Raw genomic sequence first — 21244 nt, forward strand, 5'->3', positions numbered from 1 at the left:
CTAGTTCAACAAATGTGTTGTTTCTAGAGTAGCTGTTAATACCGATATCCTATAGCGTGTGTCTGCCGATAGAGACAGCACTTTATAAACCACCACTGACTCGCCACTTGGCGGAGAATGCAGGACCACGTCACAGCTGCTCGCTGCAGTGGGACTTGCAGGTTTCTAGGGGTTGGGGCGGCAAACGGGACTCCACTTGCTGTTCTCGTGAAAATAGCCTGGGCTCAGCATTGATAAGCACTCTGACCCTTGAGGAAAGAATGTACAGAATAAGGTCTCCTGGGTCATCCGTGAAGGGTTCTCCTCTCTGGTGATGGGTAAGTGCCTCACTGCCAGGGATAATGTTCCTGTAGAGAGAGGCACTAGTCGGGCTGCAACTAAATGATTGTCATTTTGGAAAAACTAAATGGAGAAAGCACGCTTGCAACAAAGAAATAGGACGTTCTCTCTACGTGTGGCGTCAAGCGCCAGTAAAAGAGAATTCCTGAATTTGGGATACCTCTGAAGTAGGTTGTACAGTTTGGCATCAGGAGCAGTGGGAAAGTCATCATAAGCAATCGAGGGGTGGAAAGAGAAGGCGGGTCCACAGCCCAAGAAAGAACGCGCAGCCTCCAAGATCCAGGGTCAAGAGATAGTTCAGGCGTTAGGTCAAGCAAGCCCTACTGAAGTGGTGAGGAATGGAGCAATGTGTGGGCAATGGAACCAGCAAAGGACTCAGAAGGTTGCACACAGGGCAGAAGAAAGAATCACCCAGGAGGAGCCTGAGATGGTACAGGGGGCAGAAACAACCTGGGCGTGAGAGCAAAGGGCATTCTAGGACCTGGGACTCCAGGAATCATCATGGGGTGCTGCAGAGTAACAGGCCTATGAACTTGGAAACAACAAGCAAGAATTTGAAATTTGAAAGAATGGCACCAGGTGGATGGCCAGTCCTCGCTTTTCCAGGGCTCACCTTGGACTCTCCCTTGGAGCATTTGTTTTGCTTTTTCACTAGGTCGCAGCCTCAGGCTTCGGCTGAGATGCCTCAAGGGCAGATGGCACAGTACTGTGTGGAATCAGTGGTCGCTTAGTTTCACACGCAAAGAGGGCATTGCTTCGTGGAGAAACATACACTCTATCCCCGAGTGCACTCCTCAGTGACATGGGCAGCAGCATGTGGGGAGGCCTGGATGACTCCAGCAGGCGCAGTAGCTCTCTGAGCCTTCACTCCAGGAGATGAGAGTGCTCCTGTCTGCTTGATCCTCACACACCTTCTCCCCAGAGACCACTCTCTGCAGGAACGGACGGGACCAGCCAACAAGAGAGTTTATGATCCAGTGAAGGTTTGGTCACCCTTCCAGATCCTTTCCAGAAGTTTGAGTAAGTTCAGCAAACTGCCTGAGTTCACTGGCAGGGGCTCGGTGCCGCAGTGAACGTGGCCTTCTAAGTAGAGTGTTACACTTCTCAGTCACTTTCAATGCTGATTTGGCTGGCGGGAAATAAATCCAGAGTCCTCTTCCCCAGGGCCTCTTCCCCAGCACCGCAGGCTTGCCCAAGTTCCTCATGGGTATGATGAAAGTCCGGACGTTGGGGAGATAAGCACTTATTAAGTGTCACAGTTAAAAAGCAGGACTCTTTGGGGCCCCAAAATTCTCTTTACAAGGGCTGCCTTCCTTTTATAAAAATGTTACCTATAGTAATCTTTTATAATATTGCTATAAAACAGTTGCATTTTAATTTCACCCCTTCAGACTTGTGAACAGTTGACTACAGAAATCTTAAGTGAAGAATTATTTGGGGGATGTTCAGTCTCGGGGTCCTTACTCAACACTACCTATGCTTCCTCTTGGGTAAAACATACACAAAAAGTCTCTTGTGAATGGGTATTTCTAACCTCTGATTTGCAAGTAAAACTGTAGAAGTGCCTTTATATTTTGAAGATATTTGCTCTGATGCTGTTTACCAAATGCTTCTTGATCCATGCATTTTACAGAAAGATGAGGAATCCTTGTGAACACAGCTCTGGTTTGGAAATATCCACCATCATCGCTAACTTATTCACTAATATTTGGACGCAGTGCTCCATTAACGAACCCAGTTCATTAGGAATAGATGCCCCTTTCTCTGGGAATGTCTCATTGGCTAACCTTTAATAAAATGCAATAAACACACTTTTGTCGAGTCAATAAACTTTTATTCGATTTTTAAAGAAAATCATACCAGTACAGAATAAAAAGGTTTTCTGTAAAAACAAGCATGGCTAATTAAATAATCAGACACACCAGCCCATACAATACATGTATAAATAGCAGTAAAAAATTATATAAAAAATAACAAATATTTTTTACAGAGCATATTATATTTGCATGTAGCCTATGTCTGACTTGTGATTGACTCTGTAAATTCCAGGTTTACGTTGCAGAATTACCAGTGGGTCCAGGCCATGGTGTTCGCAATTGAAGAAATTAACAACAACCCAACACTTTTGCCCAACATCACCCTGGGATTTGAGATCTACGACTCCTGCAGAATGTTTCAGCGCTCCCTCCAGGGGACTCTGCAGATGCTTTCAGGACAAGAGGTGTCCACGCCCAACTACCGATGTAACAGAGCTTCACCCCCAGCCGCCGTCATAGGCGACTCTGGATCCACACGCTCCATTGTGCTTGCGCTCATCCTGGGCCTATATAGATACCCCCAGGTAAGGTGAGACTGAGAGGTAAGTCAGACAGGATCAAACTAATGGAGGAAGATGGGGTGTTTCAATTAAAGTGCAGCAGGGGCTACTAAAGTTGTTTGTCTGATGCCCTATAGCAGTTTTGAGGAGACTGTCAGGTATGAAATATAGGGCATATAGAGGTCAGAGAATGTGTCCATGAAGTCTTTAAGGGACCTGAACAAGGGATACCAGCTGATGGTAGTCTGTTTACTCTAGACAAAGTACTGCTGACATGACATGTTATTTTTTTTTTGATTTAAAAGATTTGTATTGAAAAATAAAAGTTGAATATACATATACATAGGCAGTTGTTCATAGTACATTTGTTGTCTCTTTCCCTTAGAGAGAGAGGGTGAGGAAGAAAAAGAAGAGAGAGGGGGGGGGGGGGGCCTTCGTCTTCCTCAAGTGTTCAAGTGTTCGATTTACTGTTTAGGGCAAAGTAGAAGAATCATTCTGTGCAGCAGGTGTGTCTGATTAGAATACACCTGATAAAACTGTCCGAAGACAAGAGAGACACCCCAGAGTGCTTGACTAAAGAGGAGAGAGTTATTTCAGCCATCCAAGTGTTTAGCAGCGATAAAGCTACACGGCCAAACAGCTCCTCGAATATTATGGCATTTGCTGGGATAAAGGTGATTGAGTATTTTTTGCACACTTATTGGGTCACGAGCTCAGTGTCTGAGTATTTAGTTACCTTAATGAGTACAACAGTCAAGGACTGGTGTCCTGGGCCTGCAGCAATCCCACTTTCTTAATGAACGATGACACCGACATCAAAATAAATGCTCCCACTCAAATTCATAACTTATTTTTAACTACCCAGAACAGTCTGAACTTTTAGAGACTGCCACACCTGTAATATCATCAGGAGGGAGGACACTATATTTGAAACAGCAAAGAGGACAAATACATTCCTCTTGATCATCATTCTGGATGCCAAAAAAGTCCCTTGACTGCATTGACTCAGGGTTAGTGGACAAGCTTTAGCCACTGCTATTTCATTATTCTTTGTCTAATTAACATTGGCTAACACACAGATGCCACTCCCAGAATACAAGTTCATAATAGTGTATCTCTCCAGACTGCTTTCCCCAAAGTCTCCAGACAGGGTTGTCCACTGCTTACATTTTTTTGAGCAATGGGTATCTTTAGTTTTCATTGAATGTTCCATACAATCAGTAATTTAAAAGAATATGATTGTTTAATTTGTAATCATTCAGATGATAGATTTTACATGCTTTTGCATTTTTTTAAAATCTCAATATAGTGTTACCTACGTCTATTTAAAGTAACTTATGTATGAATGCTGCAACAATAAGTTGAGCAAAAAATTTGACACGAATCCAAAGCCAAATTTGGAGAAAGGCACTGTGACCACAGAGAATGCAACTCACCATTTGAACATACAATTCCAAGCAATACTGCCTTTTGATTAACAAGTGTATGTTTTTATTTCACAAAAGATAAGCTATGCTGCAACAAGTCCACTCCTGGGAGACCGAAACCTGTTCCCGTCCTTTTTCCGTACTGTCCCCAGTGATGACTTCCAATCTCTTGGGCTGGGCCAATTAGTGATACACTTTGGATGGACTTGGGTAGGAATTCTGGCCTCCGATGATGATTATGGACAGCAGTGCAGTCAAGTAGTTCAGCGAGAGCTTATCAAGGCTGGGGCTTGTTTAGCCTTCAACGAGAACATTCTCCTAAGCCGAGCAGACAAGAATGCCCTTCATATCGCTCAAGTTATCAAAAGCTCAACAGCTACAGCCATTGTCGTAATTTCTTCTGTCGCTTACCTGCCACCTCTTCTGGATGAGATGGTGAGACAGAATGTAACTGGGAAAACGTGGATTGCCAGCGAAGGCTGGTCAACCTCTTTCATCATCCCTTTTGAGAAATACTCTGAAATCCTATCCAGCACCATTGGTTTTGCATTTCACAGTGGTGAGATGGTGCGCTTTCAAGAATATTTCACAAGCATCCACCCTTCAACATCTCCAGAGGATACTTTTGTGAGAAGGTTCTGGGAAGGCGCTTTTAGTTGTCAGTGGCTGGACTGGGAAAATCCCCTGACCAGGGACAACAAAACCAAGAAATGCACTGGAGCTGAAAAACTGGACAGACTGCCGCTCAACAGTATCATGGACTTTAGAATCACTTCCAACATCTACAATGCTGTTTATGCCACCGCAGTAGCGCTGGATGATCTGAGGAACTGCTTGAAAGCTGGAGTGTCTTCTCATCAAGAGACTTGTGCAAATATCTCAGCTTTCCACCCATGGCAGGTAAATGACCTTTCTGACGAATTTTCAACATTCACAGTGTGAAAGTTAAGCTAGGAAAGGGACAACTGTCTGTAGCCCAAACATGCGAGCTCAAATTGGCAAGCACTAAGATACACCATAGTGCAGACAGCCTTGGTGGCATTTTCTATCCCTGGTAACCCATATGACTATAAAGTAGCATGCAACATGTCTTTAGTGTGAGTTACTTCGCTGTGTCCCGTAGTGCACATATTGGTACAGAAATGAAACTCTCCAAAAAAGGCGATCTGATTGACCTTTCGATGCTGGGATTAGGCAATCTGAGGTGAATTACATACATGGGAGAAAGAACCAAATTATGTTAACGTTACACACTAGATTTATTTACTTTATCAAGCTTTTATGCATTTGGCATCAGATTGGAAATCCCAGAAAGCATAAAATATTTCAGGCACAAACACTCAAAATCGCCACACAGACCTACAAAATGAACTGAAAGCCAATTAGCAACATATCTTATTAAAGTGCATTTAATTGAGACACATAAAGGTTGCAGGAGAAACTAAAGAAAATACAGTGCTTCAAATTGCTCTTAACTCTTGTTCTGAGGGGATTGTCTTTTTTTCTCGCACTGTAAACAATTCTAAAACATTTTCCTAAAGGTTGTAGTTTTTATTCTCATTTCAACCTCACCATGAGCCATTAAGTACACAAAAGTTGCATATTTCTGCAAAGCTAAGTACCATTTCAAGGGGCAATCCATTTTTCTAGTCCTGCATTTGCATTAATAACCAAAGATAGATATTCTGGGATGCTGCTTTGTTTGATGATGTCGGCTGAGGTTTTGAGACGTAGGCTGTCATCATTAACTGGAGGGCTCGTTTAGGACCTTTGATTAACAACCTCAAATACGAGAAAACATTTTAAGGAAGAATTTTCTTTTCCAGACACTTTCCACAACATAAGTAATTTAAAGAGGCATTTTGCTGACAGTTTATCCCCCCAAATTCCAATTTTGCAAGATTTTTTTTCTATAAAACTCGTCAACCATCGCCAAGTTTTAAAAACGTGTTTTGTTTTTAAAAAAATCATAAACGTTTTAGAGGAAAAACGTAGAGGTTTTGCGCATTCCTTCCATTGGCACCTAAGTCAACCTCTCTGTAAATGAGAATGGCTTAAAATGACAAGCAACCCTATAGCAAATCTAACGCCCAGCAACTCCAAAAATGAGTGTTGATCAAAAGGGATAACATGTTTGCTAAATGATTTGATGGTATGAGTTATCATATAGAAACTATCCTTCCTTTTGTAAACTTTGGTGCGCTGTGAGTATTTTGCTCCTCAAGCTAAATGGGAAACACAAATAATGGATATATTAAAACCCTAAAGTCCTCAATCTGAGGATCTTAGATCTCTATTTAGGAATCGCAAAATGGTATGTATGAAGAAAATCGCTATTATTTAGCGATTCCTTAATCTTTCTTATTTGCGAGTTTGCATTTTGCGAATTCCCAATTGAGGAATCATTCCCAATGCATTCCTATGGGCCAGGAGGCCCATAGGAATGATTGCGAAATAATTCTCAAATTGCGAATTCGCAATTCGCTAATCGCAATTTGAGATTTATTTCAAGGGTGCAGGGGTGTCTCAAAGACACCCTGTTCACCCCTTAAATGTACATGTGTGTGCATACGGTGCACATACATGCCCTATGGGCATGTGTGTGCATCACATGCCACCTTCAAAAATGCCAAATTGTGCATTTTTTGAAGAATTCGCAGGTTACCATCAACTACAAGTTGGCGGGAATTTGCAAATTCTTAACCATAATTCGCAACACTAAAATGCTACATACATAGCATTTAAGGAATCGCAAAATTGCGATTCCTTAAATGCTATGGCAAAATAAGGAATCACAAAACTTTGCTATTCCTTATTTTGTGAATGTTTCATACATCCTAAAACATGCAAAAAGGCCGTTTGCGATTCGCAAAGGCCGAAATTCTGCGAATTTCGGCCTTTGCGATTCACAAAAGGCTTGATACATATGGCCCCTAGTCCACAGCTGAAACTGGTTGTCAATAAAAAACCTAATTCTCTGGGTAGATATGGGTGACCAGTCTAGTGTGTACTCCAAGGAGGAGTTGAGTGAGTCTACATATAGTGTAAAATGGTTATCACAATTTGAATACACTATGGATAGCAGCAAAGGGTTATGATTACACACACCTTATTAATAACTATGACATATAATGTATGTTTACAGTGTGAGCAATATCTGAAGGAAAGCAAATCACACTACACAATGGAACAGACAATACACCGATATCACACTCATCATTGTACGATGAGTAAGGCCTCTCACCGAGCGAATGATAATCAAATGTGGCTTTACCTGGCAGCAGTTAGAGCAAATACATAACACAATGCCCTTATTATGCAAGAGGCAAATACAAAACAAGATGTACTGTACATGCACGCTTCTATGTTTGCAAACCTCTATTGTTCTGTACTGTTCACCAAGCCATAACATACCTGGAAGGGGGAGACAAAGATCGAATGTAAAATACAGCTAAAGCGCTACTCTTCACAATAGCTTGGAGCAATGATGTAAACATGGAGATAAAACACAATCTTACAATCATTATGGATTAATTTCAATGTTTTCTTATTTTTATGGTACGAGATCCTTAAGGTTCACAATTATCTAAATTACTAGAACAAACACCAAAGCAGCAACAGTGAAAGTCTTAAGAATACTTGTAAGGCAAGTGGACTTGTCTCAAAGTTAGTGTGAGTACAAATGGGTATTGTGGTGGCTAACTAACCTCAGGGTGTCATGAGAGACACAAGGAGCAACTCCTCAGGAGCACATGGGGCAGGTTGGGTTTAGAACGGACCACAAGCAGTGGTAGCCTAACCCCTTCCCTGCGCAGCGTATTCTGCTGCGGTGCGGGGGGGGAGCTAAGGGGTGTGCGTGGCGCTTCAGTGCTCATGCCGGCTCCACGCTGTCATGCCGCACGGGTGGGGTGTGCTCATGATGGCATCACAACCCCACCCACTCATCAATTCACCTGCACAGGCGGGCAAATTAGTGCCACCTGGGAGGAGCGGCAGCAGCATGACTGCTCCACCCGTCATGAGCACATGCCTACCATGACTCATGACTGCATGGAGCCCTCATGAGCACCGAAGGGGCTAAATATCGTATGCCAAAAATATTATCTCCCAATTATTGTAAACAAAAATATCTACCCATTGGAGTTAGTAGAAAATCTACACCTAAAGAAGTGGTATTTTTGTAAATAATATTTAGGCACACTATTTATGTCAAACAATATTTTTGACATACAACCAGACCACACATTTTCTTGAACTGACTAAATCTCTATACAGCTGGGCAGCTGAGCTATGAGCCATGACAGATTAACCCTTTCAGTGCAGGCGCCGGCCACCGCAGATGCCTGCATTACCTCCCTGGTTCATCTGTCAGCCATTGGGCAACATGGGGGGATTTAAAAGGACCCTCTGGTGCCTGCTCCAGAGGGATTCTTTTTTCCAAGGGTCAATGGGAGTCCCCGCAGTGGGACTCCGATTGCCTTTGGTTTGATCCATTCCTGATGTGGGCACTAGGTCCAGCCACACAAGCGGGGTGGCATTTTTATTGGGACAAGTGACTGAACCATGGGTGGTATTTGCGGGATCCGTGTTGATTCCATAAGTTTACCTAGTAGAAAGGCAACATTACATTTGTGGTCTTATGCAAAGTTTGAGGTTTGTAGGCAATTGTGGGTGAGAAAATGTTTTGGGATCCAGGCAAGGCACACCACCTTGGACTTCCCTGGGTGTTTAGTTTTCAGAAATCTCTGGGTTTGCTAGTTTGCTTATGTGGCAGCTGAGCCTGGGCCCAGTTAACACAGCTATCCCCATTGCCTAATCAGGTAATTTGTTAGACAGAAAATGTTGCATTTTGGGCCTTTATCATATTGTAGAGGCTAGACTGACCCACACAAGTTAGGCACCATTTTTATCTTGAGCTGTGGGGGAACGCCTAGTAAAAGGAAATTTGAATCTAGAACATTCCCTCATAACATGTGAGAAAAATGTGTTTGTTTAGCCAACGCTGGAGGTTTGCAAACTACTTCTGGGTAGGAGAATATGATGAGAGCCACAAACGTCACCACACCCTAGACTCCTCTGAGTGTCTAGCTGTCAGAAATGTGTTGGTTTGGTAGTTTTCCCTATGTGCCTGCTGAATTAAAGCCCAAAATCCACAGCTACTCAATTTGGAAAAATAGGTCAGTTTTTAAATGACAAATTAGATTTGATCATATTGCGCATTGGGCGTTTCCTGTCACGGATATTAGGGTCACCCACACAAGTGAAGTACCATTTGTTTTGGGAGACATGGAAGAAAGCTGGGTAGTAGGAAGTTTATGGCTCCCTGAAGAGTCCAGAACTTTCTCTTACAGCAATGTAAAGAAATGGTGTGTTATTATGGAAATTCATACATGAAGTGTATTTTATTCCTTGTCTCTTTGTATGGTTTTTAAATAAGCCGAATAAAGATATTTTGACTGACACATTTTTAGGTTTGCGAGGGCTTCTGGGTAGGAAAACCTGGTGAGAGCTACTCAAGTCACCCCAACCTAGACTCCCCTGGGCATTTGGTTTTCAGAAATGTGGGGGAATGGTAGGTTTCCCTAGGTGCTTGCTAAGTGAGGTCCCAATATCTACTGCTACTCAAATTGTAAAAAAGTGTTCGTTTTGAAAGGACAATTTGATCTGTCCATGTTGTGGTTTGGGCCCTTCTCTGTCACTGACACTAGGGCCACCAATAGATATGAAGCAACATTTTTATCATAAGACGTGGGGAAACATTGGGTAAATATTTGTGGCTCCCCACATATGCCAGGACTTTCCTTCCCGGAAATATGAGGAAAATGTGTGTTTTAAGCCAAAGTTGAAGTTTGCAAAGGCTCCTGGGTAGGAAAATCTGGTGAGAGCCACTCAAGTCACAAAACCCCAGACAGCCCTGGTGTCTATGTTTCAGAAATGCCTGCCCTGGTGTCTATGTTTCAAAAAGGCCTGGGTTTGCCCAGCCATACAAGAGAGGTACTGTTTTTATTGGAAGACTTGTAGGAACACAAAATAGTGGAACATTTGTTATTACCAATTTGATTTCTCTACATTTGTGGCTTTCAAATATGCGACAGTTTGCAATAAAGAAGTCTTTTTGCAAAATGCCTTCTGAATCACATGATAGCATGGGTAATCCCAATTCAGAGGTGTACAAATACACAAACTGGAAGTAGGTTGGTAGCACAAAAGGTGGTATAAATTATATATTTTTGTTATTCACCTCTATTTGTTTCTGAAAGCTTGGAGAATGGTGATTTTTAGGAAAAAAGACATACCCTTTCTTATACATATTCTAGCAGCTAACCCCACCTGAGGTAATCATTGTGCTCCAGGCACTAGTTGCCCACCTCTAAAGACCAGGTTCCAATTGGCAAAACATTAGAGATATTTCAGCAAAACTGAGAGGCAACAAAACAGAGTGTATCCAAAGAAAGTTTGTACAAGAAGCAATGGAGACAAGACTAGGTTTGCTTGTTTATATTTGTCTTTTATTTGTGTTCTTATTAAGAATATGCAAACAAGTGCAGTCAACGTGTTTAGCCTTATCACAGGCTTTCTCATGGCAGAATTAGATAAAAAGGCATTACAGGCCAATGTGGGCAAATAGCGCCTTAACCCCTTCGATGCGGATGACAAAGCCAGCTCATCATGGGCGTTACCTGCGCTGCGCGCATGACGAGCTGGCTTTGTCACGTAACCCGCGAATTTCGAATCTTCAGCGCGCAGCGGGAAAACCCGCTAGCGCGCATGCGGTCTTACAATTGTCATCTGGAGTACAATTGTAAGAAATGGATTTCTATACATCGTAGCTTGAGAGTTGCTTAACCTATGGTGAGGTTGAGTGTTCAAGGTCTTTGGATCAGCCGTCCAGCCATTTTCAGGAAGTAAATTGCATCCAGCAGTCAGGCAGTGCCGAGACACTGCTCCCTTTTTCAGCCCATCCCCAAGGGCCAGGCCTCATAAATAATTGGGAAGAGGGCATGTGGCCCTCCTCCTCGGCCAATTTCTGCCCCTGGGACCCATCCCAAATGGACTGCCCGTAGGTTAGAAGGGAGAGGGGGCACACAGGCCCCATAGACAGGTCGATTTAATTTTAGATGTCATCAGTGATGTCATCAGTGGTGTCACTGACCATGTCATGAGTGATGTAATATGTAAGGTCATAAGCAGTGCATTGTGGAGACATAATTTATAGTTAGTGCAGGTAACTATAACTGCTGAATTTCACTGGTTTTTCTTCAGGAGAAACCTGAACCTAACTATAACGCCCCTGTACCCTTTGTTTTTTAAGCACATTTCTATGTTTTTCTAAATGTTATTTCCTAACTACAACAAACTCTGTAACCTTTGGATTTTTTACTGAATGTTCCAAGGTTATAAAAAATGTTATTTCCTAACTTTAAACTGTAACCTTTGAGAGTGGGTGTGTGAGTGCCTGTATAGGTCGGTAAGTGGGTATGTGAGTAGTTATGTGGCTCTGTGTGTGGGTGTATCAATGGCTGTATGGGTTGGTGAGTGGATATATGAGTGGTTTGTGGGTGTTTGAGTGGATGTGTGAGAGGCTGTATAGGTGAGTTAGTGTGTGAGTGATTGTTTGGGTCTGAAAGTAAATTTGATCGTGGCAGAATGGGTGTGTGAGTTAGTGTCTGAGTGTCTGTATTGGTATATCAGTAGCTGTTTGAGTGACTGAGCCAGAACGGGACCTCTCCTGCTGCTTTACCAACAAGAGTTCACAGCTTTGCACAAACTGTCTATCCAACTGGAGTACATTCTACTGGTTAATTATTAAGTGCTACCTCATTGGATAAATGTCTAGTGCATATTCCACACTACAGCTGTATAATGGACCACAAGGAAAAGCCTCCCTCAACCTTTTGTGCATTCTAGCAATGCAACTTTTCCTTGTGCATCTTCTTCTAGAAATCTGTGATTATATGATTCCTCCTAACAAGAAGACAACAAAACTACAAAGAGGTGAATCTTGACCAAACAAGGGTGCTTCCTCTTGGCTATCTGAAGCAAGTGCTTCTTTGTTTGCTGGAAAATTCCTCAAATTCTGCTCATTTGAATACTGGTAGTCATTTAAAGGGAGAACCATGGACTCCGCTCTCACCAGGAGATGACAAGAAAAAAAAACACTCTTCACGGTCACCACACATAAGATTACTCTCAAATAGATCAATGATGCATTCACCTCCATTAAGGATTTCATATTGTTTTTAACATGGAATATTTACCTTTTCAAAGCCCAAGAAGTGGAGCTTCAACTGGGGCACTTGCTATGTTTATATTTGTAAGTGCCTCCCGTTGAGGTTGAATTTGAGTGAAATGAACATTAGGGCCAGAACAGCCTGGCCCAAACCTAATGAGAGTGGGGGGCAGTGCGCCCCTTTTCCCGGGCTGATGTTAGACCCAGGGACACCATCCCCCAGGGCCAGGCCAAAACTTAAAGTTGGACGGGGACTGCGCAGCCCTGCTCCCTCAGCTGACTTTGTTCCCAACGACCCCATCCCCGAGGGCTCAGATACTTTATGCTGGGTGCCCTGGAGCCTACCCAGTATACCCAGTGTGCAACTTTGAGGACCACGGGGAGGAGCTTCAATGCCCAAGTGGTCCCTGATGGCTCCCCGCCTCCAGCAGGAGCCAGCATTGCTCACACATGTAGGGAGCAACAACAATTCTTCCCCCTGCATGTAGGAGCAATCCTTTCATCTGTTTTCATGCCTGCTTAACAACAGGCAGGAAAACCGATGAAAAGTCCTCTCCCAGCGATCAGGAGCAGTATTCATCCTCCTGTCAACTGGGAGCAGAGATACAGTTTGCTGTTGCTTGGCCAGAAATGTGAAAGCTCCCACCAAGTGAAAGCAAACCGCTATCTCCTGAGTGTGGGGACCTATGGAGATAGCAGAAACCAGCCCTTGGGGGTAGCGGTCCACAGGGCCATAATTGGCTCCAGGTGGGGGGGCACGCAGACCCCCTCCCAATTCTATTTTAATTGCTGACAACAGGGAGGTGGTGGTCCCCGGGCCTCTAAAGAGCCACAGGAGGAGTTCCACATGGCCCCCTTCCATATCAGATTTCAAGTCTCCGGGAAGAGGTGGTCCCCACCACTCATAAGAGCCCATGGTGGAGGCCCATGTGCCTTCCTACTTTTACACAAATTTGTTGTGGTTTTTGCTGTAAAAAGTTTAACAAAATACGTTTTGGCCCTGGCAGAGTCCCTAAGGGAACCGAACACCAGGGCTAAGGCATCAAGGAATTCCTACACTGCCCACTTCTCTTTTTTTACATTTTTCTTTGGGACTAGGCTGAGTCTCAGTCTCAAGATGGCTGCCAACACTTACTGGTTGGAGTGTTGGCCGCCAATAAGATCTTTGCATGAGATCATGAGGATTCGCAGAGGGGTCGAGTCCCTAGATATAGATATTTGGATTTTCTTGAATATCTCAAAAAGTACTGAATGGATTTACACCAAATCCTCAAAAGCACACTTTTTGGACCAAGATCTAACTTTCTTCAAATTTTGTGTAATTTAATTCGATTTGAGCTGTAGTAATTTCTAAAATCCCTATGGGAATTAACTTGGAAAATGCACTTTTAATAACCTCCCTTTTTCTCTGCCTGCTTGACCGATCACCTTTAAACTTTCCATGGAGAACTGGTACCAGCTGTGCACTTTTTGGGGGAAAATTTTGTGAAGATTCATCGAACAACGCCAAATATAAAGGCAAATCAAAAAACGTTTTTCCTATGGAACCTACATTCTAAATATAACTACCTACTGGTTGCTGCCAGTAGGTAATATTTATTTATTTATTTCTTTACTTTATTCGATATTTGCATATCATAAAAGTACGTAAACATACCACACATAAAAAGACATACAAATATTTTTTTTAAAAATCTGTCCAGTCTAAAAACTTTAAAATCGTTAATAGAAAACCTATATACACAATATTTACTGTATAAAAACCCTGGTAGCAGGAGATAAAGTGCATATAGTACATATGGGATTTCTAAACAGGCAAATTTACAACTTTGTTTGAATCTATCAGCCTGCTGCGAATCAACCAAGCACTTGATAAGTATTTTGCAACCCCACAAACAATAAACAGAGATGTTGTGTCTGAAGAAAGAATACGTAGGGCAACTCTAGAGTCCCTGACTCCCAATTCCCTGCATACTGGTTTAAGCCATCTTGTTCTTGGGCTGTGGTATGCATTGCAGGCAAACAAGAAGTGGGGTAGGGATTCGGGCACACAAGGACAATTTGGGCAAGTAGGGAGAAAATCTCGTGTTCCTTTCAAGCCCTCCATAAATGTGTTAAGAGGAAGTGTCCCATACCTCATTTCCAGAAAAAGAGATCTATCTTTTGGGACTTGAATAAAGTCCAGAAATGGTTCCAACTTCCTCATGGGCTTGTATTCCAAGAATTTGGTAGTTAGGACTCCCTACTTTGTGCTCTTGAGGTCCTCAGCAAGAACCCACTCCCAATAGATTTTCTTAACAGCGCCCTTAGGGGGTGGAGACTGTGAGGACCAGAATTCAGCCAGCCCCAAATCCATAACCAGCTTCCTCAATTTAGTAAGACACTGTATTTTATTAGTACCATTCAAGGAGATCAGTTCATCCAGCACCAAAGCATAATTTGCCAATTCTGGTGTCCTTCTCAGGCGCACCCAGAATAGCAAAGGGCGGAGGCAGACTATATCCGAAATCGAACGTTTGCCCATGTCAAGGAAAAGTGGCTTCAATGGGGTCGAAGTGGGGAGGGAAACTAAATCTCTTACAAACTTGTTCTTGGCTCTGATTAGATCATCCACTTTCTCACTTCCCCAGAGCCATATATTGCAGAAGCCAATACTTTTCCGTCATAAACAGCAAGAGCTGGAGCTATAGGCCTGCTGATAGACAAACGCTGGTTCCTTAGAATAGCTCCAGATGTTCTTTTTAGGTTTAGGAGCATTTTGGCGACATGGGAGTCCCATTTCATTTTGCTGTTAATCCTTACTCCCAGGTAGTCAAATTCCTCCACTACCTCTAGCGGTGACCTATTAAGACTGATATTACTTCTTTTAGCTTTTGTGGAAGGAGGCATTACCATCAGTTTTGTTTTAGAAGTGTTAATTATCAGGCCGTGTTCATCACAAAACAGAGTGAATCTGTTTATCAGTTTCTGGAGACCAGACGGGGTTTTAGACATCAGGAGGGTGTCATCTGCGAAGAGGGGGGTAGGTGTATTTTCCCCTGCCAGGACTGGGGCATCAGCATCGTCCTCCCTCAAATGGTCCACCACCCCATTTATAAAGAGAGAGAACAATGTTGGGGCCATCACACAGCCCTGGCGCACCCCCCTGTTCACAGGCACCCTCTCAGTGAGTTGTCCCTGGTTCCCCCATCTAATTCTAGCGTAGTTGTCCTGATGGAGTTTGGCAATAAACTCCAGAAGATACAGGGGGAACCCCATGTCCAGCAGCACCCTCCACAGCCTATCGCGGGGGACCAGATCGAAGGCGCTCTTCAGGTCTATGAAAGCCAGATATAAGGTTCCCTTCATGATGATAACAGACTTCCAATATATAGCACAGAACCTGAAGACCTGATCCATTGTTCCCACGTTTTGGCAGAAGCCTGCCTGGAAATGAGACAACACGTTCCCTTCCTCAAGCCAGATGCCTATTCTGTTGACAATGACCCTGCCAACTACTTTCTGAACAACGTCGATTAAACTAATCGGTCTGTAGTTGGCAGGGTCCTCCCTATTGCCTTTCTTATATATGGTGACCACTTCCGCGCCCTTCCAAGAATCTGGGACAGGATATCCACAGAGAATTAAATTCATTAGCAGGGCGATAAGGTCAGTCCATAGCTTAGGATCAATAGGAGTAGACCATCCGGGCCTGGTGCTTTAGAAGGAACTATACTTGTAATAGCCTGGTAAACTTCGCATGGTTCAAAGGGATCAACAGATACGTGCTCAGTGGTAATTACATCAATTGATGACCAGAAGGTTTGTCCAGGGCCTATCTCTTCACAATATAGTTTAGAGAAATGGGAGTGCCATTGTTCAGCAGTTATGTGGTTTGGGAGGGGCTCAGCTCCTCTTCTCTCAAGTTTGTGGATCAATTTCCAGAACAGGGTCGAGTCTTTCAGGCAGGCAGCCTTTTTAAGTTGTTGCCAATGCTCTTCCTCCCACTCCTTCTTAGCCCGTCTAATACAGATGGTATGTTCCTTCCTGGCTGCCCTGACTGCTGGCGCATCCTTACGTCTGATGCAGGTTGATATTGCCCTTCTCTTACTCCTGCATTCTGGTGTAAACCATAATGACCCCGTTTTGATATTAATGTTAGGGGTCTTCCTATACCCTTTGATATCCTTAATGATGAAATGTGAGCCGATTTTCTCTATTAGGGTTTTATAGGAATCTGTAAATATGGAGCATTTTCCAGTGCCTTGCAAAGAAATCAAGGATGAAAGCTTATTGGTCTAAATTTCAACTAGTTCTTTAATACTAGTTAGCTTATCTTCTTGGCACTTCACCCTGTTCCATTTTAATTTACGGTTACAGTTGGATGGAACTACCTCCTTTGTAAGTAATAAAGGGCCTTTAGATAAGACCTTCCCACTTCCCCATCTTATTTTCATACAAAGCGGGTTATGGTCACTGTCCTGCGTCTGGCTGATTTCCATATCTACTAGACTGCTCCAAGATCTAGTGTCCAGTAAAATATAATCAATGCGAGAGGGGCAGCTCAGTCTGTTGTAAGTCATTGCACCATTTGGATCAGAGGTAGACCTGCCATTCAGAGCGCGTAAGTTATGTTCTAAAGTTAACAAGTTTAGTTGGATCACTCTGGGAGTCCATTTCCTAATTGGGGCAAGAGTAAGGGTCGGTATACACTGCCTCGAATCCTCTTCATTACAGCCCAGTAGATCTTCTTCACTTAAAGGTTCATAGGTACAGTTGAAATCACCCCCTATAATAACACTAGACAAGGGGGTAAGTCCTGCTAGTGCTGCCTCAAGTGATGATATAATGGGTGAAATTTGGCCTCCTGGGGTACCTCTGGCATACACATTGAACAATTCCAGCGAACTCCCATTCTTATTGTCTTTTATGGAGATATGCAAAATGTCACCAGTGTGTTGGTTATTCACCCTGAGTGACCAGTTCAGGGCCACACTAATCCACACTGTTCTCCCTGCGCTAATTGCTGGGGCAAAGAAGGTAGAATATCCATTTTTGTACAGGGGGATCAAGCTCCAAGTTTCCTGGAACATACAGATCTCAAACGTATCAATCAGATTGTTCCAATCAGGGTTTTCCATATTTTTTTGTAGACCCGCAATGTTCCAAGAAACCAGCTTGATATTATTATTAGATGGTAGCTGGCTAGTGATCATTCCCGAAGCTAATGATGCTTCAGCTGGTCGTCCAAATGGGGATTGGGTTGTACTTAGGTCATAATTGTTAACACCATTAGGGTAGTATATATACACACTTTCCTTCATATATATATATATTCACTGAAAAAACCATAGGTTATAGACCATATATAGTTAGGAATTAGCATTTACAAAACCTTGAAAATTCACTGAAAAAACCATAGGTTATAGACCATATATAGTTAGGAATTAGCATTTACAAAACCTTATTTTACTCACACAAAACCATTGAAATTCGCATATATAGTTGGTTGCACTAACTATATATCGCGCACCCGCAATCCACTGCTGATCATGTCACATATTACATCATTCATGACATGGTCAGGGACATCACTGATGACATCACTGATGACATCTCAAATGACATCACTGATGACATCTCAAATGACATCACTGATGACATCACTGATGACATCTCAAATTACATCACTGATGACATCACTGATGACATCTCATTTGACATTACTGATCACATCACTGATGACATCATTCATGTGATAATACGATGAACCTCTTCAGACTCTAATATAACCTTAGATACACTCAGTGTAAACAGACACTCACAGACTGTCACTCATCCATGGAGTTACTCACACACCTAGTCAGTCATGCAAAGAAACAATCACACCTCCATTTCCTCAACTATATAGTTATACACACCTTACTTATTCAAACATATACTAACACATATTTACTCTCTTATACAATCCCTGATACAAGTTCACAATGATCCATACAGCCACTCACACATTCACTGGCTCTTATGCACAGTTATTTATATATGTCAACTCTCACATGTACTGTGTTTTACATATGTACTTACTTTGACATGTAGCCTTGAGATATCCATTCACTCACCAATACACTCATGCACACAGTCAACCGCCCATACAGCTGTTTCCACATGCACCTTTGAACCCATACATCTAGTGAATCAACTGCTCACACATCTATGCACAGAGTCATACACCTCCCAGCCACCCACACACACACTCAGTCTCCCATACAAATACTTGGGTAACCAATCAATAACCCATATAGTTACTCATATAGCTACTGATCAACACATGCAGCAGTTTACAGAACAACAGACATAATGATGCACAAATTAAGACAGTTAAGTCACTAACCCATGCACTCAGTGAGACACATATAATCACTCACTCATACAGTCAGTCATGCACCTACTAAATCCTTCATCCAGACACTTATACATCCACTCATTTTTCAATATGTAAGACATATTTTAACTTTACAGAAACATACAGTCACTGGATGTTGTCATCAGTGATGTCATTTGAGATGTCATCAGTGATGTCACTGACCATGTCATGAATGATGTAATATGTGACATGATCAGCAGTGGATTGCGGGTGCGCGATATATAGTTAGTGCAACTAACTATATATGCGAATTTCAATGGTTTTGTGTGAGTAAAATAAGGTTTTGTAAATGCTAATTCCTAACTATATATGGTCTATAACCTATGGTTTTTTCAGTGAATTTTCAAGGTTTTGTAAATGCTAATTCCTAACTATATATGGTCTATAACCTATGGTTTTTTCAGTGAATTTCAATGGTTTTTTAATAGCAAATATCAAAAGCTGTCAAATGTATTCTTCTTTTAAAGGAAAAATATATTGTATATGTATTTAATATAATTTTTTTATGTATATAAATTTTTTAAGGGAATGAATTTATCAACTATCATGCTGAAGAAGAGTGTGGGGAAAAAAAACAAAGAGGAGGACTAGGAGGAAAGAACAATCAGTTCAAAAATACAATTGCTTTAAAGCTTGAAGTGCTTTTCCACACATTTACATTTAAATAACCCATATTAGAACATACAAAATAGCTACAGAGGAGACGGTGTACATTGAATTTTAGACTCTTCATTGGTACCTACATGTTGGTACTTACATCACCCACACAACACAACAGCTCTATTCAGAGCTACCCTACCTCAAAGCACTCTAAAATATTATTTTACTTTTTCCCTTGGTTTTCCCCTTGTTACGCTTTCCGGAATGCTACCCGGGCGCGGACCTGGTGCTAACCGTGCGAAAATTTGAAAAAAAAAAGGTGTTTTTTTTTACATATATGGGCCTCCTCAGCCACCCTCAGAAAACCTAGGGGGTCAGGATATGTCTCCCGTGCCCCCTTATACCCATTCCCAACATTGTTTATCCTCCATCTTGTGACTAAATTCTTCTGAAACACAAGATGGCGGACTCCCGTTACGCTACTGGTGAGCTACCCGGTTCGCGTACCGGGTAGCGCTTCCACCGCGAAAAATCGAAAAAAAAATATTTTATTTTTTTGCCCCGCGGGCCCTTTAATAGCCCCCACATCAATCCTAGGGGGTCAGGAGGGGTCTACCTTGCCCCTTTCATTCATTTCCCCCTTCGTTTATTTCCACCTCTTGTCTCTCGATCCTACCGAGAAACAAGATGGCGGCCGCTCTGGACTGTTTAGAATGTTGAGAGTCACCGGGGAGCCAATCCGCTTCTCCTCGCGAAGTTCCGTTACGCGTCTGGTACGCGAACCGGGGCGCTAACCGGGACGCTGTCACAGATATATATATTTTTTTGAAAGTTAATTTCTCAAAATCCACTGGAGCACATATCTTGAGACCTAGCAAAGGCACATCGGGCAAACAGTCTCTACAATTTTGCCAAGTTTCATAGAAATCCATTCAGCCGTTCGAGCTAAAAGTGAGTCCAACCGCCCTATGGAAAACTCAATGTTAAAAACACGTTTTGGGACCCCCCTTTTTTCTCGGCCCCCGCTTGACGAAACACCCCCCCAAACTTTCAGGGGACGCTCAGAAACAAAATGTGCCATTTTCCTGAAAATTTCAGCCAATTCCGTCCATCAACGCCAAAGTTATTCAACATAGAATTTTCAGAAATCCCTAATCAAAAAAGTCCTAACTGTAGATACCTACTGGCGACCGCCAGTAGGTAATATATAACATTTCTATGGCAAAATGAAACCCCTCATTTTGTTCCTTTACAAATTAAATGTTTTAAGTGTTAACACTTTATTCCAATCAAGATGACTTCAGGTGTGCCATACTTTTGTCATAAGTAAGACTGTTAGCGCTCTAGTTGTTCTTTAGAACACTCTGGGACATTCTGTCACTGGGCCATAGTTGGGCTACATCTGGCTGATATTTGGGCTACATTTGTTTTTTTTTGTCTCTGGTGGCCATCTTTGGGCTACATTGGGCTACATTTGGGCTCTAACATATATATAGCCCAATGTAGCCCAATATATATTTTTCAAAGTTAATTTTCGTAAAAACCACTGGAGCATATATCTTGAGACATAGCAAAGGCACATCGGGCTACCAGTCCCTACAATTTTGCCAAGTTTTGTGGAAATCCATTCAGCCGTTCGAGCTAAAAGTGAGTCCAACCGCCCTATGGAAAACTCAATGTTAAAAACACGTTTTGGGACCCCCCTTTTTTCTCGGCCCCGCTTGACGAAACCCCCCCAAACTTATAGGGGACGCTCAGAAACAAAATGTGCCATTTTCCTGAAAATTTCAGCCAACTCTGTCCATCAACGCCAAAGTTATTCAACATAGAATTTTCAGAAATCCCTATTCAAAAAAATCCTAACTATATATACCTACTGGCGACTGCCAGTAGGTAATATTATATTATATATATATATATATATATAT

The 21244-nt window shown here is 42.4% G+C and overlaps 1 protein-coding gene across 1 annotated transcript in view; it reads left to right on the top strand.

Annotated features, from left to right (window-relative positions):
• Positions 1-2422: 2422 nt before the first annotated feature.
• The window catches only part of LOC147678562 (vomeronasal type-2 receptor 26-like), a 51289-nt gene continuing 32467 nt past the window's right edge, over positions 2423-21244 (top strand). The window contains exon 1 of the mRNA XM_086946600.1: positions 2423-2680. Coding sequence (XP_086802726.1) covers positions 2423-2680 — 258 coding nt within the window. The remainder of the gene's footprint in view (positions 2681-21244) is intronic.

The sequence above is a fragment of the Lissotriton vulgaris genome, chromosome 12 (assembly GCF_964263255.1).
Source record: "Lissotriton vulgaris chromosome 12, aLisVul1.2, whole genome shotgun sequence".
NCBI lineage: Eukaryota > Metazoa > Chordata > Amphibia > Caudata > Salamandridae > Lissotriton > Lissotriton vulgaris.